This window comes from Motacilla alba, chromosome 1 (genome assembly GCF_015832195.1).
Source record: "Motacilla alba alba isolate MOTALB_02 chromosome 1, Motacilla_alba_V1.0_pri, whole genome shotgun sequence".
Classification (NCBI taxonomy): domain Eukaryota; kingdom Metazoa; phylum Chordata; class Aves; order Passeriformes; family Motacillidae; genus Motacilla; species Motacilla alba.
Genome location: NC_052016.1, coordinates 65351706 through 65372415, shown reverse-complemented (window position 1 = coordinate 65372415; position 20710 = coordinate 65351706). Strand labels below are relative to the sequence as shown.

Sequence of the window (20710 nt, the reverse complement as noted above, 5' to 3'; positions counted from 1 at the left end):
AGATCTAAGAAAAAGTTGTTTTTATCAGCTGTGTGTGAACTGCTCCTGTTGGTTCTCCTCCCCTGGGCCTTCAGTGTACAAATTACATGCTCACAGCTGCCTGTCTAGTGAAGTTTTTGATAAGCATCTTGTGGGGATCTTGTAAGTCTGTCATCCTTGGTGTAACCTGTCCTAGAAAACCTCAGGGATGAATTCAAAATGATTAGCTGATTATCTTTAATTCAATATAATTACATTTTTCTTTTATCTTCTCACTTCTTGACTGAGCAGTCCCCAATTACAGCAATCTTTATTATGTTTCCTAAACCTCTGATTGTCTCATTACTAAAGAATCCTCTCCCATATCTAATACTTCTAAAATTATACAAAACCAAATTTCTCAAAAACTATGACAAACATTGCAATTAGTTAAAATAGAAATTACTAAGTGACATTCAGCAAAGAAATTATGGCAAGAGTTTCAAGTGTGTTCTGTCAATTTGACAGATTTTGTCATTGCTCAAATAGTGGTTCCTCAGGCATGTAACCTGTCATCAAAATTAAAAGGTACCACACAGTCACTCCTCTGCCAATCTTTTTTAATAATTATATGTAGGATATTAGATATGATAAGAGTGGTGCTGCAGCAGGAGAAACCTACACATGGACACTTAACACCACAGAATGTGTAAGGCTGGAAAGAACCACAGTGGTCATCTGCTCCAACCTCCCCGCTCAAGCAGCATCACCCAGAGCACATGGCACAGGGTTGCATCCAAAGGTTCTTGAATATCTCCAGTAAGAGACACTCCACAGCCTCTCTGGGCAATTTGTTCCAGTGCTCACTCACCCACACCAGAATCACTATCAATACATCATGCCATAAAAAATCAGTCCCTCCTCAGCAAATATAAAGTATTATGTCATGTGGCAAACTCAATTTTCCATATATCCATAAAGCTTTCTTCGTGAAAGGGAAATATTTGTTTCTTCATAAATAAATTATGTATTAACGCTCAAGACAGAGTAAGTTTTCTAATTATTTTTGAATATGACCTACTTAAGTCTGTTTTCTGTGAATTTTGGAAGAATGTGTTACATTTGTTTCACAGAATCATAGAATAGTTTGTGTTGTAAAGGACCTTAATGATCACCTGGTTTCACCCCCCCGCTGCCATAGGAAGGGACACCTTCCACTAGACCAGGCTGCTCAAAGCCCTGCCCAATGTGGCCTTGAACACTTGGAGGGAGGGGGCATCCACAACTTTTCTGAGCAACCTGTTCCAGTACCTCACCAGCCTCACAGTAAACAATTTCTTCCTAATATCTGATCTAAACATACCCTCTTCCAGTTTAAAGCCATTCCCCCTTGTTCTGTCAATAAAGGCCCTTGTAAAAAGTATCTCTCCAGCTTCTGGTAAGGCCCCTTCAGAGAGTGGGGGGTGGCTTGAAGATGGGAGGGCATTACTATATAATGTAGCTGGTTTGATTCTAACCTCTGCAAAAGAAGTATATGGTGTAATATATCAACTAGTAATATAATTAAAGAATAACAGTGATTTACAGACATATACAAAAGATGTTCTTCGAGGTTACATGCACTGCTCCATTCAGGAGAAATACTTTTGTAGAGCCCTCTGTGAGCATCAAAGACAAAACCCAGCTACCACTGAAGACAGCTTTTTTTTCTGCAGACTTAGGTGATAAGTAACAGGACAGAAGTGTATTGTAGTTGAATTAAAAACACAGGAGAAGAAACAAGTATTTCCCTTTATTAAGATATACCTGTTTACCTTACAAGCTATTAATATGTACATGGATGTTATAGATTAAATATTAATAATAAGCAAATACTCAATCATTATGTAATTTATATTGTTTTAACTTATTTGGAAGATTATAAATTTGAACCAGTGGAGGATTGACTTCCAAGAATTCCAGGTTGTTTTAAAATCAATTAGCAGCAAGATAACACACTTATAAAGTGATCATGAGAAATATGTCTTCTTAATATATATCTTATGTTATTCTTACTCCTTGGCCAGCTGTACATTGGTCGGTTTTGCTCCAATAGGTATCCCATATTTGTGCAAAGTCTTGTATAAAATTTCACGCATTTCATTGTTGTAGGAGTCAAAGTCAAACACATTTCGAACAACATTTGCGAGTCCTTCAGATGGAAATTTCTGTAAAGAAACAGACCACCAAATTTCTTTTAGTGACTATCTATTAAGTTACAGCACATCATTACGTACTTCTAAAATGAACTATTGTAACTTTGATTGTTCTGAAGTAATCTTTACTTTTCAATTCCAGGACATCATTTCAAGTCAGAATGAAATTAGTGACACTAAACTTGATTTAAACAAAAAAAAAAAAACCAACAAACCATGTGACAAATTATTTAACACTAAACACCATTAATGGTTTAAAAAATTACTTTCATTATACACACAAGATAGTATAATCATTGGAGAATATAATTAATCCTAGCTGGTATTCTTAAAATTTGCTTTCTGTAAACCATGAAGATCTGATACAAAGACACATTCATATAATTCACCCACACAATTAATTTATGAATTCTGACTCTTAATGTTTAATATAGAGAAGCAGATAATACACTGCTTGGTTAACAAAAACTATTTTAGGTTATGATGGACTTTAGGAGGCACAGAAATTCACTTAAGACTCACAATTTCTTCTTAGAGAAAAATACTAGTTGAAATGTGCTATATACATTTAAAAAACCCAAATATTTATCAGACTTTCATCAGTATCTTTATCATAAATTAAAGTTTTGTTGCTGTGCTGGATTGATTATTCTGAATGAGAAATTAAATGGTTGGATGGTTGCATCTAGAGGGTAGCGGTCAATGGCTCAAGGTCCCAATGGAGGTGTGTGACAAATGTCAGGACAGATCTTGGGGGCCTGTACTGGGACCAGGACTGTTTATTATCTTCACCAATGACACAGCAGGATTGAGTGCACTTTCAGGAAATTTGCAGATGATACCAAGCTGACTGACACAGCTAACACGCTTGTCTTGAGACACCTAGACAGGTGCAGGAGTGGGTCCACAGGAGTTTCATGAGGTTCAACAAGGCTGTGTGCATTGTCCTGCACCTGGGTTGGGGTAACCATTTGAATCAGCACAGGATGGAGGATGAACAGATTGACAGCAGCTCTGACAAGGACTTGGGAGTGCTGGAAGGTGAGAAATTGGACATGACCTGGCAATGTGCACCTGCAGCCCAGAAAGCCAAACATGTCCTGGGCTGCACTGAAAGCAGCGCAGGGTGAGGGAGGGGATCCTGCCCCTCTGCTCTGCTCTGAGACCCCACCTGCAGTGCTGCATCAGCTCTGGGGTTCTCAACATAACAAAGACATGCAACTGCTAGATTGAGTCCATAGGAGGGCCTCAAAGATGATCAGAGGGCTGGAGCACCTCTCCTGTGAAGAGAGGTTTTCTCCAGGCTGAGAGAGTTGCTCAGCCTGGAGAAAACTCTAAGGAGACCTTATAATACCTTCCAGTCGCTAAAAGGGGTTATAAGAGAGATGGAGAGGGACCGGAAGGGCATGTAGGAAGGGGGAATTGCTTTAAACAGAAAAAGGGCAGATTTAGTTCGGGTATTAGGAAGAAATTCATTACTATGAGGCTGGTGAGTCACTGGCATAGGCTGCCCAGAGAAGTTGTGGATGACCCATTCCTGAAGTGCTCAAGGACAGGTTGGATGGGGCTTTGAACAACCTAGTCTAGTGGAAGGTGCCCCTTCCCACAGCAGCAGGGAACTAGAATATCTTTTAGGTGTTTTCCAGCCAAGACTATTCTAGGATTCTATAAGCTAAAATAAGAGAAATTAAGAATTTTTAATATCAGAAAACCACTCAGAGAAACTGATGTCATTGATTAAGAAAGCCACTGAGGTGGAGGTCCCCAAGCTAGAGTAGGTATATGCCAAAAGGCGGCTGTGATCTCTGGCTGTGAGAAGCCCACACTGGCACAGGCTCCTGGCAGGACTTGTGGCCCTGTGGAAGGGCCCCAGGCTGGAGCAGTTCTTGTAGAACTGCAGCCAGTGGGAAGGACTGACAACAGAGAAGCTTATGGAGGACTGTCTCCTATGGGAGAGCCCCCATGCTGGAGCAGGGGAAGTCAGTGAGGAGTTCTCCTCCTGAGGAGAAAGTGGTGGCAGAGACAACATGTGAAGAACTGATCACAGCTCCCTTCCCCCATCCTCTTGTGCTGCTGAAAGGGAGGAGCTAGAAAAAGGCAGGAGTGAAGTTGAACTCGGGAATAAGTGAGGAGTAGGGGGAAGGTGTTTTAAGATCTGTGTTTACTTCTCATCTTCCTACTCTGATTTGATTTGCTATAAGTTAAACTAATTTCTTCAAGTCAAGTCTGTTTTGCCTGTGACAGTAATTGGTGAGTGATCTCTCTCTGCCTTTATCTTGTTCTACAGGCATTTCATTATATTTTCTCTTCCCAGCTGAGGAGGGGAGTGACAGAATAGATTTGGTGGGCACCTGGCATCCAGTCAGCGTTAGCCCACCACAGATGTAAATGGAGCAAACCAAATAAAAAGAATTTTAAAAAATAATTATTAACTTGCTGCATATCCTGGAACTTTACTGCCTAACTGATTTATTTTATCCTTTTTTTGGCAAGAGATTGGAGTGCGAATCTTTCAATTTAAAAATGTCTCACTTTTTCTCCACAGGCCTTTCATTCAAATACTAGATTTTTCAGTATTTCATACTGAAAAATTAATTTCATTCATTTATTTCATTTCATTTTTCAGTATATATTCATACTTCCATCTCAGTATGGCACATTTACAGTGATGAACTTGTGGAGAGATATTTTAGGAAGTTGTAGTCTTAATTGTTTCTTCCCCATTAGTGAGCTAGACTGGTATGGAGAACTTGAAAAACAGACTTAAGTGCCAGAGAAGTTTTTAAATGTATTAAAAATACAGATATTTGAATCCCGATTAAAAATTAAAACAGAAGAAATCAGAAGAATTTAAGAAATGCTTTGACCTATACTCTTAATCAAATATCAGCATTAGGAGTTTAATATTTTCCTGACTTTATAAATATCTGATCTCGGTAATAAAATACCTGTGACACAAGCAATACTAAAATTAGCTAGTCACTGTGATAGACTAGAATACCACTGCTAAATTAAGCTTGTACAAACCTTTTTTTATCTGTGGTGTACATGGCACAGAATATTTTAATACTAGTGTTGCTATAAAAGCATATTAAACCATGTTCTGCTTTTTAAATCTGTCTATGAGGGACCTACTAGAAGTTCTGCATTATTACAGCTTAGCAAAACATAAGTTATTGTGGGATAATGTAATATTGTTCTACAGCCTGTGCCATCCTTGTTACAACATCCAGTTCTAACAAAGTAACAAGTACAATGAAACAGGTACTAAACCCATTCTCCCATCATCTATTCTAACTAAACACTAAATGTATAAACATTTCACATGCAAAGTGAATTGAAAAGTTCATGACAATGTTTAGTGGTGAAAGTGCTAACTTCTACATCTTTAAATGTACCTTAGCTTAACTGCACCAGTAAAAAGTAGATAATCATCCTGAAACAACATTTATATGATGAATACTGTGTTTTCACTGTTCTTCTCAGTGAAAGCACAAGCAACCCACTGGCACCAAGCTATCTAATTCACTCATGAACTATGCTTTCACCTCCCTGCACTAGATACTGCAGAAACCTTGGTCAAGTACTTCAAATAACACCCTGTTTTCCCTAGAAGTCTCCAAGTATGTCTGCAGTTTTCTGAATCACTGCATAACTTCTGTCATCAATACACTTTTCTGCAATGAATTGCCTCAACAATCCATACCTCTTGTGTCAGCAGGACATCATAAAAAATTTCCTGAGGTACAACACATGGCTTCTGGGAACACAAGCCACTTGTACAAAGGTCCTCTACTTCAGTAATTAAAAAAAAAATCACAACTCTTATTTCAACCAGAACAAATCCAACCCCTCTTTAATAACTGCTTGGACAACTCCTTACCGAAGAAAGGAAATGACAGTTCACTTAAAGGGAAAAAAAAGAAAAAGACAAGAAAACCCCAAAAAAGGTGACTGTTTGGGGCTTGAACTGAACATCAAAAAAAAAAAAAAAAGAATCATTTGGTTTCTATGGATTTTTAAAATGAGATTACTAGAGAAAATATTGATCTCTTATCAGACTGTCTGGTTTGTCATTCACTGATTTTTCCCCTTACAACTGACATTTCTGTGTGTACCTTAGATTATTTTCACAACTTAGATTCTTGGCTATTCCTTAAAATACTAAGTAACACAGTTTTTTGCTTTCAACAATTGTATATTTTTATTTATACATCATATGCTTTATTTGATAGAGAATGTGACTTGGTGAAAAAGCTGGTTTTTTTTCGTATCTAACATTCCATGAGGGAATGCTCTATGTATTGCTACAGTCTGTGTAAAATCTGTGAGCAATATTGTAATTTCCAGCAGAAATCAAAAATCTTAATTCAAATATGCTATACCCATTGGGGTCTACAGTACTTCTACCACTGTCCTGAAACTAAAGCAATAAATTATCTGGTGTCCAGTCTGTAATGAGTCCAGACTTTTTGTTTTAGACTTCTGCCTTGTGTTCTCACTAATGCTCACTTCCTGATGTACCTTGGTGCCTTCAGGTATCTGTTCATTCCCCTGTGCTCTTGGTTTCCCCCTACACCCACCCCTACAGTCTTTTACTGAATGTTGCCAGCTCTCACTGTGCCCTCCTCAGGTGTCTTCAGCAGGGCCAGAAGCACCATGTCTATGGCTCATCCTCAGTGACAGACATACTAATGGATTAACCAGTACTCGTGTCTTTAGTGGGCATCATCTACTGCCAAATGAAACAACTGAATTCTCCCCTTGCAATTTCAAGCAGTTCCTCTCTGTCATATAGCCACTGATTTTGATTAAACCAGCAGAAACCTAAATGTCTTTGAAAATTGTTAACTGAGATCCATTGTGACTGGCCAAAAGGGTAAAAGGTTATTAGGCAGCAAAGTGAGAAGGGGATATAAAATTTTTTTTTTATAAGCCTAGTTTCCTTTTGAGATTAGGCTGAACATTAAAAAAGGCACTATCTTACAACAAAAGCTTACTGAATAGGCCTTAAAACCTGATGATGAGTAGACTTCGCAGCCAGAAGGTTTCTTAGGCATTTACTGCTCGAAAACTGTTATACTAGTGCCTAATTATTAGGAAGCCATCTCAGATATAAACAAGAAAGATGACTGAAAAGAAAAAAAATCTCAGCTTTCTGAAACTAAAGAAGAGTAACTAAAAAAGCTATTGTCATTTTATCTAGACTAATGTGGCTTTCCTGATTAAATGTACCAAGGTCTCATGAAATACAGTGTATTAAGAAGAAGAAGCAGTCACAGCATACCCTGGTTACAGACACCTTCTGGTAACCCAACAGAGCAAGGGCAGAGCTTCTAGCTTACCCATAAGCTACTATTAACATAAAGACTTTTGACATTTGACAGTCTGAAAACTGGAGGCGAGCAAGACAAAAAGGCTCTATCTGCCAACTAGAGCTGCAAGACCCATTTTCCTGATACAGAATATGAGGAGAAAAAGTTGCAGCAATCAAGTTAGGTACCTGCATTACACAACTCTTCCTATGCCTGCAGTTTTGGGTCTTCAAAATAGTTTGGTGTCTCAAGCATCACCAAAAACCCCCTCTCCCTAAGAAAAAAGTTAGTATAGAGGCAAGCTAGGTCTGAACATAATGTCTTAGTACAACTAAATTACTACATGTTCCCTACTTTCATAATCTTTAGGGGAGGATAATCTTGTAACTGTACTCCCTATGTGTATCCTAAATGCTGAAGATCACAATTAGTCAGAGATTAGCCTAACAATATGCTGATACCATAGCAATCAGTATATTTTTAACTGTCTAGTCCTGATGCTCAGATGTGCTCTCAGACAACAGTAATCAAAAGCACATTTTTCCTCCAAAACAGCCAAATTATTTTACACAAGCAAAAAATTCCAAAATTATGTGAAAGAAATCAACACAATAGCACAAAGAGTGCAGGGCTGTGGAACTGCTGTAAGGGAAATTGTTTAACAACATGACTAACTTCCCTCCTTCCTTCCTAAGGATCAGAAATTTTATTGACTCATTTCCCTCCTTCCTCTTTCTTCTCTACCTGAAGACCTAAAAGTTTCTTACTTTGGAATAACCATTATGTTTATATTCATTGTTTACATTTGGCTACTCCCAGTTTTTTATTATTCAGATTGAAAACCAAGTTATAGTAAACAAAATGTTACATTCTTGCTAGGAGACTGGGATCTTGAAAAGAAATGTTACAAAACAAAGATGCATGTTGGAGAGGTATTTGGATATTTACACTTTGAAAGAGGTGAAAGCTTAGCAGATGGGAAACTTCCCCACTGAACTGCACCCAATGTGCAGCTTGAAGTGACCGTACTAATCTGCTTAACTGTAGGAGACAGAAGAAGACAGTAAGAGCCCTTAAGACAATTAGCAAGGCAGCTCTTTCAATCTCCAGTTAGATACTGTTCACACTCAAATAAAAGAAGAATTAAGTCTTATGTTTCTGCACCTATCACCAACAGAAATCAGTACAACTTCAGGCTACTTGGAGATAGATGATGAAGGAAAGAAGCTAGGAAGGAAGGTAGGAACAGCAGAAAGGTATGAAGACAAAAAGGAGTTAATTTAACAAACACCCTAAAAAATTAGCTTCTCAGCAGCACAGCAAATATTCCTCAAGTCTGTAATTTTTCCACTGTCATTCTGAATGTAACTGTGTGTTTGGAGATCAGCATGTACTATGTTCTATCAGCTTGGTAAACAAATACCTACCAGCTGGTAATGGATCCTAATAGACTGCTCTCCTTATGTGTTTATCTGGATTCCTCAGCTTTTAGGTCTGAATCTTCTCAACCCTTAGCACAAAGCTACAGAGCATTATTTTTTCTTTCTATTATTGATAACATAGTAGCACCAGTTTGTCTTGAGATCTTCTCACACTCTAGAGACCACAGAACACAAAAATCTATCCTCCCCAGAAATCTAGATGAAGATTTTTAAAAGTAGTAATTCTACCCTGCAGGATCTGAATGTCTGTGTATATGGCTGAATGTGTGTGAACACGTACATGACCACAAACACAAAACTATCATGCAATCCTGTTATATTATGCAGTATAAAACACAGGAGCAGTAGGTCCACATTTGTGAGAAATTATATTCTAATTGTATTAACTACATTAATTTCCACTATTTAAAAAAAAACCACTAGGATTCAGTAATTCAAAAAATGGCCTATAAATTAATAAACGACCAATTTCAGAACTATAAACAGAAAAAAATAAAAGCACTGCTATTTCAAAGAGCATTAAGACACTTTATATTTCATATACTTGAGGCAAAAAAAAAATCTTTCATTTTATTAAGACAGAAGTCAGATTTTACTGTAATATTTTAAAACCAGATCATCATTATATCAGAATTCACAATTTTGCAGTTAAATGTGTGTAGGAAGTAATCATGAATCCTACATACTCCCTTGCTGAGTTGTTATCCATCTAGCATTTTCCTTAGAAAAAAATCCACTACAGATGTATTACTGTTATGCAGCAGGAATTTGTTTTTTTCACAGCAAAGGATGAAACCCACAAATTTTATAGTAGAATGGAATAAACAGTTGCACTGTCCTGGAAGTATTTTATGTTAAATATGGAGTTTTATAATGAGGGCCAATACGAACATTGCACACAGTATTCACAGTATGAGATATTTTTCTCACACAGCAGAAAAACAGATTTACAGGGTTTTTTCTACCAATAAATAAATATACAGAAAAAATATCTGCCCATGTACATCTGTGATCCTTACCCTCTGACTATCTGAGCATCGTTACTATTATGCTTCTTTCAAAATGTAAAGTGCTTCATAAGAATTAAATAAAAATGCATGAACAATAATGGCATCTTCTTTCTGAAACCTTCAGGCATTAAAAAATTAGTATTGATGAACTCAAGTTTTCAATTAAATGTGATGTACTGTACCTGTAAATGTTTTACAATGTTCACAACTTCTCTAGTTGAATAGGGGTAGTTAATAATTCCTTGGTCAGCTAAGTTCCTGAGCTCTCCAAAAGCAGCTACCAGTTTCTGCAGAATTGCCTCCGGAACATCAGGACCATATTGTTTAAGCATTGCCAGTTCTGACTGTGGTTTGGGATTATCAACAGCATGGCAACTAAAAATGTCCCCTACAAAGAAAAAAGAAAAAGCACAAAGTTAGATAATTTATAAAGAAGTAGCATCACAACAGCCCCTTTTAAGTTTAATACTGGACCTTTAATAGGAAAGATATGACTCAAAAGAATGCTGAATACCAAGTTGCTAAAACTGTGAAAAAATGTGAAGTACAAGCTATAAAGAACATTGAGGTTTCTGGAAACACAGAGATCTCTCCTGTCACTTTAATGAAGCTGATATCATGAGGGAGAAATTAACTTCAAGAAGAAACACAAGTCAAATGAATGCAGAAAAAAATAAGAGCAAAAAGATTTTAAGAAAACATAACTGGTTGAATGGAATCCATTTTTTAACTCCTTCAAAACACCACAGAATGCAGGGAAATCTTGAAATGCAGGAAGACAAGACCCTAATGCAAACCCAATTAGGAGGTCTAGAGGAAATGCTAAATTTATCTTATATTTTCTCCCTGCCTGTCTTGAAGTATGGTAAGAAATTTGGCAAGATATTATTTCCATACATTGGCATTATATTGATACCAAACATACAACCTGTAAATCGAGTTTATTAATAAAAAAATCTCTGAACAGTTGTACAAAACTTTGAAGAAGAATGATCAGATCCTGCAGAAAAAGGACTTGAACTAAAAGCAGAAGAGACCCTAAGTAGGAAAAATAATATCAATAAAGAGCCCCAAAGACTCAACCACACCTCTGCCTTGTGGATCAAGAGCAGTAACACAGGGATGATTGGTTCTTTTGAAAGGGTCCATGTAAGGAAGGAAACTAGGCTATGAAAAATAAACACAACAAAAAATTCGCTTGGGGCAACATAGCTTGGTGAAATTCAGAGTCAATGAGTTTCAGACAGAGAATGTCCATTCAGTGGGAGCCTCACCTGAAAAACAAAGAACTACTAGGTAATATGAAATTGGGTTTGCAACTGCTTTTTTGAGTATGTTTTGAGTATGTTATTTCTTGCAGATTAAGCATTATGGCCAAAGTTAACAGGTATTAACAGGTAAAACCACATAAATTAAGGTTCCTGCATATAAATGGCCAAGCTAACATAGATAGTACAGTCAGTAGAGTCTAGAGGGTATTCAGTTCACAGCCACCATGCAGCACCAATGCCAAAACCTTGCCAGAGGCCCACTCAGATTAACATTGGGCTATAAAGGCCAATGAATTCTTTACCACTTGTCCTGGTGCAACTTAATTTCTTGTATTTGCTGTGAGATTAAGCTCTACGGAATCTTTGCTGACACACAGAATTTCTGGGACCTACCAAGAGCTTTCTAAAATAAGGCTTCTCTTGATATGGAAACCGTTGATGTGAAATTTGGACAGCTTCACCTGATACTGAGATAAATTCAGTATCCTGTCAAACATATGTATTTTACTAAGGCCATATGCATGGAGAAGCAAATAAAGATTAAGAAGAAGGTAGCACAGTGCTAGCAGCAAAAAATACAGTAGCCTTTACTACTGAAAGCAAAGAAAAGAACCATCCATCAAGCTACCATCTCTAGTACCAAACAGGACAGTACCCGAGCTGTGGCTTGTTGGATATGGGAAAAAAAAATAGTGAGCAGTTGAGAGAGCTCTCAGGTGTCAAGCTTACAGTTAACTTTTTTGCAGTATTTGTATACTCCATACACTCATTAACAAAGATTTCCATAATCTTGTGTCTGCAATGTCCACCCAGATCCCATAAAACAAAATATTTTTAACACAGATGATCACATACAGCTTTTCCATTCAGGACTAGTTTGGGCACTTCTATTAAGATACATAAATTTACATGATAGTCTTAATGTCTTACGTGAAACAAAGTATCAATATGCATAAGGCCCCTTCTCTCATGAAATCTAATTAATAAAGACAGATATTCTATTATTCAAGTCTATTAAAGATCATAAATTAATATGAATCACTTACCTAATGTGCCAAAAAAGTCATTACCCAAGAAAGGAAATCCAGGCCTATTTGCCAGAACTATCATTCTAAAATCAGGATGAATAATTATTACGTTTTCTCTCCCCTCTACATGAGCATGATCTGGAAAAGAAATAAAATTTATTACTTGCATATTTTAAGCTCTGCAATACTGAATGAATGAACATAATTAGATTAGGTGAAGAATTCTTAGAATTAGAAGAAAAATTCTTCTAATTTAATTATATTCTTCTTAGAATTAGAAGAACAGTTACAAAAAAAAGGGCTCAATAGCTTCCTGCACATCATTCAACTGAATTTTCTAGCATTCATTTTAAACTTTTATTGTTTGTTTCACAAAACTTTAACCAAAGAGTTTAATTGAAAAAAACATAAAAATGCATTCACTGTTCTTGGGGTGCGGACTACCTGTTTTCTTTATATTTAATTTCACTAAAATGGTGAAGCCAAGGGTGAATAAAATGTGATTTTATATAGGTCTGACATTATTTGATCTGGGAAGACAGGAACGAAATTCCTCCTGTTTACTACAAAATTTGTAAGAAAACAGAGACACATTATTTAACACATTTTGGAGACTCTGGTTCTCCAAAACTACTCAGACTGGCCCCACTCAGAACCTTCTTCCCTTTCAGCATGATTCCAGTGGCACATCATGTTTGGGAATCCTTTAACTGCCTCTAAAAAACCTACAGGAATAGTTAGGACTGGCTAGCAAAATATTTCAGAATAAGCCCACCTAGATTTTATAATGACAAGCAAAACTCAGGTGTGCCACGTGAGTACTGAATGACTGCTACACTCAAACATTATTCCCAATATTGTTAAAATGAAACTAATTAAATAAAGTTTAACATCAAGTAGCATCAAGAGATACCTTCAAACATAGCCTTTTTTTGAAAAATGATTAAATATATTTATTTCCTGGAACTCAGATGAATTAAATTCCATCAAATTACAGATAGCCTCATCCTGCAGGATATGTTTAAATAATGAAGTAAGGATATAATCAAGTAAGCATATGCAATACTTGATTAGATAAAACCCTTAACAATTTGACCCTAGATATATTCATATCTTCCTTCTAGACCTGAGCCAATGATACTCCAAATGTCTAGATGGGCATAACCAAGATCATAATTTTCTCAACTAGATCTTTATTTCTTATGGTGAATAAGAAGCAGAGAGGTCAAATTACACTTTCTGGGTTTAGGGGTTTTTTTAATTCTTCAGCAAAATTCTGGATGCTAATTTTAAAAATCCTTAGTGGCTATTGCAAATGTAGTAGAAAAAATTACTGTAAATTCTTTAATTGTTAACTTCTGAGCAACAATTTATCCATTTGGAAAGGTCTCTGTTGCTACTGAGCAACATGTTACATTTTACTGTAAATTATGAAAATGCTTTTGCTCTACTTACTGGCAACAATTCGCCTTCCATCTGACAAAACCATTTCCCCACTTTCTACTAAAGTTTTTAAGATACAGGTAACATTTGTTGGTGCTTTGTCCGCCTCATCAATTACCAAAATATGTCCGAACTTCACTGCTTTTACCTAGAAGAGAAAGGAATCATATCATCACTCCTGGCCAAAACCCTGCAAGGAGCTGCATTACTGATTCCTCAGTGAGCAGCAGTGACACCTCGGTGGCACTGAGACAAGAAAGGGACTCAGAACAGGGATAAGCTGTGACCAAACTACAACAGAAGGAAGAAGAGGCAGGTGAGACAAAAAAGTTGGGTGTTTCCATTTCTCCTGGATAGAGACGGAAAGGGAGGGAAGTGAGGAGCCTGACTGAATGACCTGGAGTGCAGACAGAGACAGGCAAAGCCAGTTAGCATCTAGACTTTCAACATGTAGCTGAAAGAACTGAAGAATGGCTGCAACAGCTGTTTGGAGTCCAACTTAGCGTGTAGGTGTGAGGTACTACAAAGGAGAAGGAAGCAAATACCACTCTACCAGTTAGAATGTGTAAGGTTAATACTAAATTATTTTCCATACTCATTTTGTATGTGAGGACTTCCAAGATCATCTTATTCACATTTGGCACAGCAAATGTGACAGATGTGACCAAATAAAAATTATTAAAATGTTTGTTACTATACTCATTCACTGTGCCATGAAAAATCAAATCACTAATCAAATCAGTTTAAATCAAAAACATTTCCAAATATAAAATCCAAATGCTACTACTCACCAGTGGCGAATCTTCATATATAATAAGACCATCCTTTACAGAAGGTTGTAAGGTAAGGCTTTGTACAGTGGTATCCCTAAAATGTGGAAAAACAGATGGTATTAATTAAAAATACACAGGAATGTTAGTTACAATAAAATGCAAAATGAATAAATGAAAAACTAAATAGTCTCCTTCTAAGAGGAAAAAAAAAAAAAAAATTAAACTACTTGAATAACTGAGAACAACAGTGTGCCCGCTTAGTGGTCAAATGTGAATATCCCTGCCTCTGCCAGGACTTTCACAGTAGTTCTCCATTTCTCATAAACCGTGAAAACAAAACCCCTGAGAAGAGAATCAATATTTTTTGTATGCAGGCACATTATTGACGTTACTATTTCTAGTTAAGTATGCTGAAACTGTCATTTATGTGACAAACAGGAACTTTTATTGTTCTAGCTGTTTTTCTCCACATATCAACATTTAAAAAACCTACAAACAAACAAACAAATCCAACAACCTATCATGTGGAATTCTTAAAATCAATTCTTTTTAGTTCTAATCCCTATTAGCTTGCTACATTTTATATCATGAACAGTATAAGCTCTTAGATGGGACAGAGGCTTCGGTAGTAGTTTCTTTCTGAAATTTTATTTGCCTTTGAATTGTTCAATTACCTTTACTTCAAATTTAAAATAGTGCTCATTAAAATCTGTAATGAGAATATTCCTTAATCTTCACTATTTAATCTGTTTTAACCACCACTGAACGATAACTTAAAAACAGTTGCAATTCAGAAAGGTGAAGCAACAGACATCACCACTATGGATTCACCTACATAAATTATGTCCATAACCTAAGGAAAGCCCCTCCTGATTGTATAAAATATTTGCCCAGACCTTTGTCATGATCTGTGTAACCAATCCCATTTACAATAGGGACCAATGAACTAGAGAATAATCCAGACCTGGGTCATGACAGAAGGTCCCCATGACTCCCACACTTTCATGGGCAACAGGAAATTCAATCTTAGGGCAAGTTGGTTTTGCCATCCCTTTCCTCCTGTATCTCAAAATTTGGATTAGTCTGTGTCAGAAGAATGATGGGCTGATCACAGGACAAAACCCATCAGGAAAACCTCTCTTAACAATGCTTGAGATCCACATATTGGTCCATTGGTAAGGCTGGTAACCTTTGCACTGTATGTAACATTTGATACAACAAAAATCTCTTACCTTTCACAGCTGTGCTGCGTAACAAAACTGTTTGCTTAAGCCTAGCTGACTCACTCTTTCAAATATCCACTTAGTTCTATCTTTAATTTTGTAACACCTTGTAAAAACCAACAATTTTGATAAGCTCCATGGGTACAGGAAATCAAACAGTACTGTTAGCAGCACACTATTAAGTGGCCAGCTTCCAAATGTAGCTTTAAACTCAGAGGATAACTTGCACATTTCCTTTATTTGAAACTGCTGTCAGCAGGATTTCTGTCCCTAATCACTAATAATTTCTTGTTTAGTTTTAAGCCCACAATTGATTTATTCCACAGTTTACATGCACAGAAATAAAGCAGAGGGCAGAGAGAGAGACTTCGAATGCTTAGCTACTTGATCTGAACTTTAATCCAGAAAGGGAAAGGTTACAAAGATGGGATCGCATTCAATTGAATTAACCCTGTCATAAGTAGGCAACCCTGCCCCAAATAGTTATATTAACATTGTATTCAATTGCAACATATAATTTTTTAAATCATTAAAATAAGCAGTAGCACTAATCTCTTATCTTAGAAATCCTACTGTGGACACAAAAACAAAGCTTCAACTGTCATCCTGTGGGTCTAACCAATTTATATGCTGGGTGGAGAAATCAATAACGGATCCAAAAATAACAGCAAACCAATGATTTTTGTTTCTTGAACACACATTATTTAGGGACTAAATTCTCAGACTGTATTTATTAGCCTACCTCCACTATCAGTTAACATTTCTGGTTCAAGCCTATATAGTTGCAGACGCAGAAGAATTTCAAAATGTGTAAACGAAATGCTAGAGTACATGAAGGTCACAGCCACAGGTACTAATTAGTCAGAAATAACTCAAGGTAAAATGTTCTGAGGAATTAATACAAGGTAAAAAGGGAAAGAATTTGTCAAATATGAACTGTGATCTCTTTAAAGTAATAGAAAGGTGAAAAAATGAGAGGATCTGAGGATAGGCCAAGAATAACGTAAAGGAAGATAAATTACAGGATGCTTTACAGATCATAAATTTGCACTTAGGAGATAATGAATGCAAAACAATAAAGTGAACAAAACACGCCAAGAAATGAAAACCTCTAGTGATATGCTGTCACATAGGCGATGACACAAGAAAAGACAAAAATGTCAGATGATGTTCTACTGTAAGACAAAACAGTATTTTACTTTTGCTGAGCGAGTTAATCCTCTGGCTCTGCAGAGATTACTTACAACCCCCTAATACGGAGTACTAAATTGTGCTTAGTATCCAATAATAATCAGCAGCCCACACAAATCCTTAGGATGATCTCATTCTTCAGAGAAGACAGAATTGACATATTTTTCGGGAAAATAAACACTACAAGAGTTTACTATTCATTTAAGTGCTATTACAAAAGTAGCATAATCAGAAAAAACACAAAAGGTATCAAACTAAAATAAAAATTGACATTCTGAATCTATCTTCGAATTTTTTTCTTATCTTTCTTCTGCTTTGTTGATAGTCAGCCTTAGTATTTAAGGAAATACATTGGGGGATTTGCAATGTATCACAGAAGTTAAATGTAAGTCAAAAATTAATTCCATTGGCTTGATAATTTAAGTGTATGTAAAACTCCTGTATTTGCTTAGGCTATTACATTCAGACATGTATGAATGATTTTACAAGGGTTATGACAGATCAGTGTTATTTTCCTTTCAGAATCATATGCTATATACTTATATATCATTAATTTCTGTTCTTCAGAAACCTACCATGACCCAAACACAGTAAATAACGGCTAAAATGAAACTGTGTCCTTAGGGTTTTTTCTTAAATTTCCACTTTTTAATGAATCATGTCAATGTAAACACACTGCAATATAGAAAAATAAAAACACACTAAGTCTGAAATATTTTTGAACAACACAGCAAGCAGCATTTCCTAAATGCAAAATATGTCTGGCACTCTAAATTCCCACAGGAAAGGAACTAAAAACTCCAATTCACTTTCACCTAGCACCTTAATAGTACCTTGATAATAACTAACAGGCTCTAACAAAGACATAAATACCAAAACCTCCCAACCTCATCACATTCTGCAATGAAAATAGGTCTGACACAAAGAGGCAAGACTGTAGGAATGTAGAGTGAGAAAAACTATCTGACATACTGTCATCTTACTCAACTGAACTGCTTTTGTCTTCACCTGACTCCTGATTGTGAAATAAAAATACAAAAAGCTCACTAATGCCTTTCCTAAGAATATACTTTTATCAAGGAAGCCATTCTCACAAGTGCTCCATTCAAAAAGAAAAAAAAAAAAAAGAGAAAAAAAGAGAAGAAATATTTACTACTGAAATACAGCAACTCCTCTGACAGGACCTCTCAATTCATAGTAGGACTTCTGAGAATTCTTCTACTGTTTTTTATTAGCTCATATTGCTGTGTTTTATTCATTTTTTGCTATTGCTGCATTATTTACCCTAAAGGCAGCTATTTCTGAGGTCTGCAGACTGACTCAAACATACTGCTGTGACAGTTTCTGTTTCACTGACAGCAACGCCTTCCTTATGGAGAACAAGTATGAACTGTGTCAGGAGAAATTTCCATCAACCTCAGGGAGTTAATAGTTATCCTCTAGTTTAACAAAAGGTGTTCCAATGCTTTAATTGAAGATTTGAGTCCCCAGGAAGGCTTGTACCCTTATACAGGACACAGTGTCAGGCCCCAGCTGACATCACAAACACTCACATTCCCTGGAATTACTTCATCTTGACAAGTGAGAAGAATACAGTCCTGGCTTCTGCATGTACTTACGCTGAGGCTAAAAGGGTAAGAGATTATTTGTGCAAAGCAACCTTGTGTTCTAGGGGTCCCTGCTCATGGTAACAAGGTTACATAAACCAAGCTCAGGTTTGGCCGCCTTCTGATTCACCACACAAACTTCACGGTAGTTGAAAGAAAAAACCAGAGATGTAGAATGTATGCTCTAGAAATTCTTCTTCATTTCTGTGAGGCATCTATTATCTAAATACTTATGTACATGGATACATATTTCTTCTCAATTACATGTCAATCAGACATGAATATACCCATCTGCTGCGACCTAATTTGAAAGAGTATTTGAAAAATAATTAGTCCAAAGGCCATTTGAAGCTGTTAATTGGTCAGTTAATCCACTCATGGATTATCCTGATGAAGAGCAGGCAATCCCAACACAAAGAATCAATCTGCACGATTTTGACATTTACAAATTAATTTCTTTAGTCAACCCATCACAGAGCCATGGCATTGCACGACCTGACTGTTATGTTCAGGAAATTCTGAAATATCTGAAAAGCCAACCAGATGTCTCATTGCTCTGTTAAAAATGACCCTGTAAAGGCTTTTCGACTTATCTGTAAGAACTGATAATTAAATTCACCATTTTTTTTTCCTGCTAGGCTGTTACAGCTACTCAGCAGGACCTAAGTTTGTTTAAAATGCAAGAAATTATTTTGACTATAAAGGTACTCATTACTCAGTACGACTGCAGGAGGCAGAAGAAAGGTCAAAGGGAATTATGTTTAATTCATGCTATATGCTTAAATCTGAAGTTACACAATTACTGGTATGTGATCCATCTGCCAAAACAAGATGCAAAAATTCACTCACCCTAATTGTAAAATCCATAAATGGGGAAACATTACACCCTGCAGCTTCCCTTATTGCTTGTAAGAATACATTTAATTGATTAAACAGTGAGAAACTCTTTCTTCAGCTTGAGAGGAAAATGAAACAACAGGGTCTTCTAACCTGAGCTATTTCTCTGTAACAGCCATCCAGCAGGATATTAAAGCTGAATTAAATTCCTACCAAAAAGGAAAACAAAGTAGCTTTCTAACACCTGGAATCTAACAATAACAGAGCTAGTCAGCCAGTTTATGAAAAGCTAACATTGGAAAAGGGACCATCGGCTGGCATGAAATCTTGGAAGCTTTGCATTGCAACTCTGTATTGGCTGAAAATGTATTTAAGAAAACAGGTAAAAAACAAGTAAAAAACTATAAAGACACCTATTATATAGTCAATGCATTCAGTGCTTCACAACATAAATCTTCATGACAAAAATGTATCATCTTATTACTTATTTCCTAACATGAGCTACATAAAGAATAAAGCACACACTATAAAGTACAATATTAAAAGAAAATAATCTAAACATTAATGACTCATGAATCATGAGGAAAAATTACCTAGACTTTTGTTTTGTGGCTGCCAACAAACAAAAACACAACACAACATCTCCCCTGTCTTTGCTGTGAAATAAGCCAGTGCAGCTATAGAACACTTCCTTCAACAGCCCACTATGGAGATAGCTTTTCTGTATTGCTCATGTTAAAAACAGACCTGCAGAGCATTTAAGTTATTTCATGTGGTCCTATATTCTTTCAAGAGATGATAATCAAATGCAATTCTGAGAACAAGTACAATATAATTCTAGTATCCACCTGTATCTTGGGCAAAGGAAGCTGTTTCTTCTGAAACAGCTTTTTAAATTAGAATTAAAAAAATCTGCAGTCAATAAAGCTGAAAGGGTAGTTTTAAATTATCTCAATAAGGGAAACAGATAATTAGATTTTATACTTATTACATGTGCTGAAAAAGAGGGAAAGAAAATTAAGATCTAAAGATTAATGCACAGTTTGTAGTAAGTATTGCTTGTAGGGACACCATAAGCTCATTTTCCTACCTCAAACTCCCCATTAATTGGATTGTTAAAGATCACAGTAAAATTACATTTGTTTTGAAAAGGATAACATATGCAAACTCAGGTAAGTTTTGGAAAAAAGATCATCAGATTACTGTAATTTATTAGGGAACTAGAAAAGGCACAACACAAAATGCAGTAGATATTTAAAATGAACCCTGTATCACACTTCCCAATTATCAGTCACTAGAATAAATATAGTAACTCTGACAGGAAGATGTGATATCAAATCAAGATGTTTTAAGCAAATTCCTTGTAAGGAAATGCATTATGACACAAAGAACAAGGTAGTGTAATATCTTGAAAGAG

At 36.2% G+C, this 20710-nt stretch overlaps 1 protein-coding gene across 1 annotated transcript in view; it reads right to left on the bottom strand.

The window, feature by feature from the left end:
* VWA8 (von Willebrand factor A domain containing 8) overlaps window positions 1-20710 on the bottom strand; it is a 179536-nt gene that overhangs the window by 68598 nt on the left and 90228 nt on the right. The window contains exons 22-26 of the mRNA XM_038156079.1: window positions 14454-14529; window positions 13675-13810; window positions 12238-12357; window positions 10103-10308; window positions 2014-2165 (exon numbers count right to left, since the gene is read on the bottom strand). Coding sequence (XP_038012007.1) covers window positions 2014-2165; window positions 10103-10308; window positions 12238-12357; window positions 13675-13810; window positions 14454-14529 — 690 coding nt within the window. The remainder of the gene's footprint in view (window positions 1-2013; window positions 2166-10102; window positions 10309-12237; window positions 12358-13674; window positions 13811-14453; window positions 14530-20710) is intronic.